The 3908-nt window shown below is 57.7% G+C and overlaps 1 protein-coding gene across 1 annotated transcript in view; it reads right to left on the bottom strand.

The window, feature by feature from the left end:
* Nucleotides 1-2347: 2347 nt before the first annotated feature.
* The window catches only part of GCAT (glycine C-acetyltransferase), a gene marked incomplete at its 5' end in the record, with an annotated part of 5559 nt that continues 3998 nt past the window's right edge, over nt 2348-3908 (bottom strand). The window contains 3 exons of the mRNA XM_009332667.1: nt 2348-2704; nt 3119-3240; nt 3669-3840. Coding sequence (XP_009330942.1) covers nt 2553-2704; nt 3119-3240; nt 3669-3840 — 446 coding nt within the window. The remainder of the gene's footprint in view (nt 2705-3118; nt 3241-3668; nt 3841-3908) is intronic.

Below are 3908 nucleotides of genomic sequence, written 5' to 3'. Positions count from 1 at the left end.
AGGGTGGCAGGTTTGGGACTGCAACGAGGCAGCCTGGCAAGGGTGGAAGAAGTGTGGGGTGGGGAGGGACTCAGGGCTGGAAGCGGTCTGTAGGGGTGGGTGTGTATGGAAACAGGATGGGACAGGACAGTCCCCTACCCTGAGGTACAATGGGTGAGATACGGGGATCCCACATGGTATAGAGGGTGACAGCTTGAGACCTGGGGGGAAGCCTGGCAGAGCAGCATATGGGTCTGGGGTGGGTCAGTGAGCCCATGGTGGGAACTTCATCCTTGAAAAGTGGCGTCTGCCTCTACATCTCACCCAGCAAAAAGTCCTCTGCTTTCTGGGCTAGAAGCTGCAAAGAGCTGCAGACCAGACCTAGGTTGGGAGGCCTTCAAGAAATAAAGAGCTGGAGGCTTTGCCTGGCAATGCAGTATTAACATGGTGCCTGCAGTCAATGTGCGCTGCATTATTTATTTTCGCTGCGCCATGGCCTGACCCTCCTGCCTTCCCTGGGCTCCGGCACTCCCCGTGCTGCCATGCAAACCGCAGTCGGCTGCAGAGCTCGGCCTTGAAGCAGGCGGAGAAGCAGCAGGAGTGTGGGGGTCGGCTGCCGAGGGGCCTGGGAGAGACGGAGGGGAGAGGGAGGTCAGAGCACCTGGCGAGGAGAGGAGGAGAAGGGGGGAGCTCATGTGTGCATGCAAGAACAAATGTGTGCATCGCAGGGGAGGGAGGCTGCTGCTGCTTTTGCTTGCAGCTGAGCAGCGAGGCGTCTGAATGACTGCTCTCCCATTGAGGGAGGACTTGAAAGCTGGAGCAGGGTTAAACTGCTTGGGTTAGTTGCCCTGAATGGAGCAGAGACAGCGGCAGGGCTGCCTGCAGAAGCCCAGGGGAGAGGGGGAAGGCTGGGTTGGAGACCAGCAGGAGGGAGGTGCGGGGGGAGCACGGTACAGGTGTGCAATGGAGGTGTGCAAGTAGCGGGGAAGCAAGGGGGTGCACACACATCAGGCTCAAGACAGCAGTGATTCGGTTTAGGGACTCAAACCCCCTGTACCAGAGCCCATCTGGCTGAAGCTTCATCTCTTCCAGGTTGCAAGAGAGGCCTGAGTGCAACCCCCTGCCATTTCCCCATTACATTCCCCATTCCCAAAATATTGCCCTTTGATAAGGGGGAAGTTTGCAGCACCATGAGGGCCTGGCGCCACACAGAGGGAACTCCATATCATACTTTATCAGCAGGCTGAGCTCAGGGCCCTGCGGAGACGGAAAATTAAATAAAAATCGGCACACAGTTACACTACCAGGTGCTCTAACAAGGTCTGGTGGCAGCCCCATAGCAAATATGTTTTTCCCCTGCCTTTTGCATCCCGTAAAGCGCTGCAACCCTCGATTAACTTCTATATTCTTCTGCAGTTGCTCTGGTTCAGGTCAGATGCGTTATCACCCCATAGTTCGCTCCCTGACTGCCTAACAGCAGGTAGCATTTTTGGAGCAGGTCTTTGCTGACATGACCCAGTGCTCTGGCACCCAAGCACAGCACAGCCTCATTTCGCCTGGAGCCTGTTCTGGGCTGCAGGCAGCTGGTACTCAGTTCAGCACGTGGGCAGACAGCAGGACACACATGATTTCTCATCTGGAGCAAAAACGATGCAAACAAAGCAATCCTGAGAGATGCCCAGGACCGACTTGTTCCTGCTCAAGTGCTAAATCGCTACCCCAGCACAGCTTGGAAGAACAAATCCAGAGATTCCAGCCTGCTATGTGTTCTCTGCTGTGCGAAAATTGCAGCTGATGGAGGAAAATTACAGGTTTCTGTCACCTGCTCTGCCCCCCGCCTCAGCCCCAGGCCCTCTTGCCAAGCTGCTGGCCTCTGCCACCTCAACTTGCCTGACAGCCTCTCTGGGGTGAGATGCAGCTCCCAGGGCAGGTTTGAGAGCACCACAGCAATGGGCAAAGCCTTAGAGCTGGCCCTGGGGACCAAGCAAGCCTCACACCCAACACCCAAGAGTGAGAAGGGGAGAAAGGAGCACCGGAGCTTCGGCTGGCCCATGTCCTCTTTCCCGGACCAGCTGCCTGTGGCACGGGTTCCCAAGGGCTTGGGAAACCCCCCTGCCTCGGTGGGGAACTACAGTGGGCAGATCTGCCGCGGTGACGCCGCTGGACCCGCAGGAGAGTGCGGAGGAAGCAGGCAACCTTGGGCATACCAGCAACGCTACATGTCCATCGGCAGGAAAGAGCAGGAGCTTCAGCGCTTCAGCGCCCAGACTGAAGCTTCAGGGAAGACACAGCAGAGTGTCCCGTCACAGCGAGAGAAGATGGGGATGGGCTGCAGCTCCTGGATGAGAAAACAAGAGCTGGACAAATATCTGCTGCACTGGACACCTTTAATGACACAGGAGCTGGTTGGCCAGTGCCGCTGCCAGCACGCTGCAACAGCCACAGCCTCCCGCAGGCTGTGATGCCTTGAGGGCCGGTCCTGCTTTCGGCAGCGTGCTGCTCAAGCCTTTTCCCCCAGCACAGGCACTCGGTCATGGGCAGGGAGGGTGCCAGAGGAGGTGTTTGCTGGCCACTCAAGGCAGTGCTCCGTGTTTCCGTCCCACCTCGATGAAGGCTTCCACGCAGCGGTCGATGTCCTCGTCGCTGTGCACGGCCGAGATCTGGACCCGGATGCGGGCCTTTCCCTTGGGGACCACGGGGTAGCTGAAGCCAATGACATAAATGCCTGGGGAGGAAACACATGGAGAGTCAGAGCTGGCTGGGAGGGAGGGAGGCTGAGGTGGTACTGGGTGATAGAAAGGCTTTTGGATCCTCCCTCCCCTCTCAATAACCATTTCCAGGCTTCAGGGTTTTCACGTGGCATCTGCTCCCAAGCATGGAAGCAAGGGTTAGGGCCAGTGATGGGGATGGAGTCCAGCACGGCAGGACAAGAGAGCTAATGTAAACCCCCACAACAGAGAAAGGAGGTGAAGCCAGCAACATCTGGGGGAGACCAGGAGGACATTTGCAGTTGGAGGGTACTGAAAAAACAGATTTCATGCAGGAACATCCTCTGGAGGAGGGATGGTGGTGGCACCACCACCAGCTGTCCCTTCCCTCAGGGCATGTGTCTGCATCCAGAGCTCCCTCCCCAGTTCACCTCTGTTCAGCATGTCCTCAGCCATCACTGCAGCCAGCCGAGCGTCCCCGAGCATGACAGGACAGATGGGGTGGTCTTTCCCCGAGATGGTGAAGCCAGCTGCCGTCATCTTGCTTCTGAACCTGGTGAAGAGAACAAGAGGATGAGTTCTCAGCACCTCAGCACCCCTGTCCTTGGGGACCGCTGCCTTTCTTTCCCCTGGGAGCACTGGCCACTGAGGGCTGGGTGTAGTTCTGCTCCACCATGCATCTCCTGTCCAGGGAAGGGATGTCTCTTTTTGGAGTGACCTCCTGCCATTTCCTGCTCAGCTCCATGGGACTGCAGCTGCTTGAGGGGAAGATGTGTCCCAGCACACAGAGCACCCAGATGTGACACATCTGCCCACACATCTGACACACACAGGCACATCCTGCGGTTTCCCCTGAGCACCCCCCGGCCACGACTTCCAAACTACCTTCACGGCTATCACCAGGGGGTGAATAAACACACATGGACAACTCATTCCTAATGAACCTCTCCCCCTGCTCCCACCCCAATATGGCCCCCTCACCGTTGGGTCTTGGCAGCCATGGACTGTGCAATGGCATTGCTCTCCAGGAGGAGGTCCAGGGCCTTGGATGCACAGCCCACCACGGCGGGGGGCAGGCTGTTGGAGAAGAGGTATGGGCGGGAACGCTGGCGGAGCAAATCAATGAGGGGTTTAGGGCCAGTTGTATACCCACCTGCAGATGGAGGAAAGAGAAATGGAGAAGGCACCCCAGGGTGACCTGTTCAGAGGGGGGGCCCTCCA

The sequence above is a fragment of the Pygoscelis adeliae genome, unplaced genomic scaffold (assembly GCF_000699105.1).
Source record: "Pygoscelis adeliae isolate BGI_AS28 unplaced genomic scaffold, ASM69910v1 Scaffold399, whole genome shotgun sequence".
NCBI lineage: Eukaryota > Metazoa > Chordata > Aves > Sphenisciformes > Spheniscidae > Pygoscelis > Pygoscelis adeliae.
This window is presented reverse-complemented; position numbering and strand designations above follow the sequence as displayed.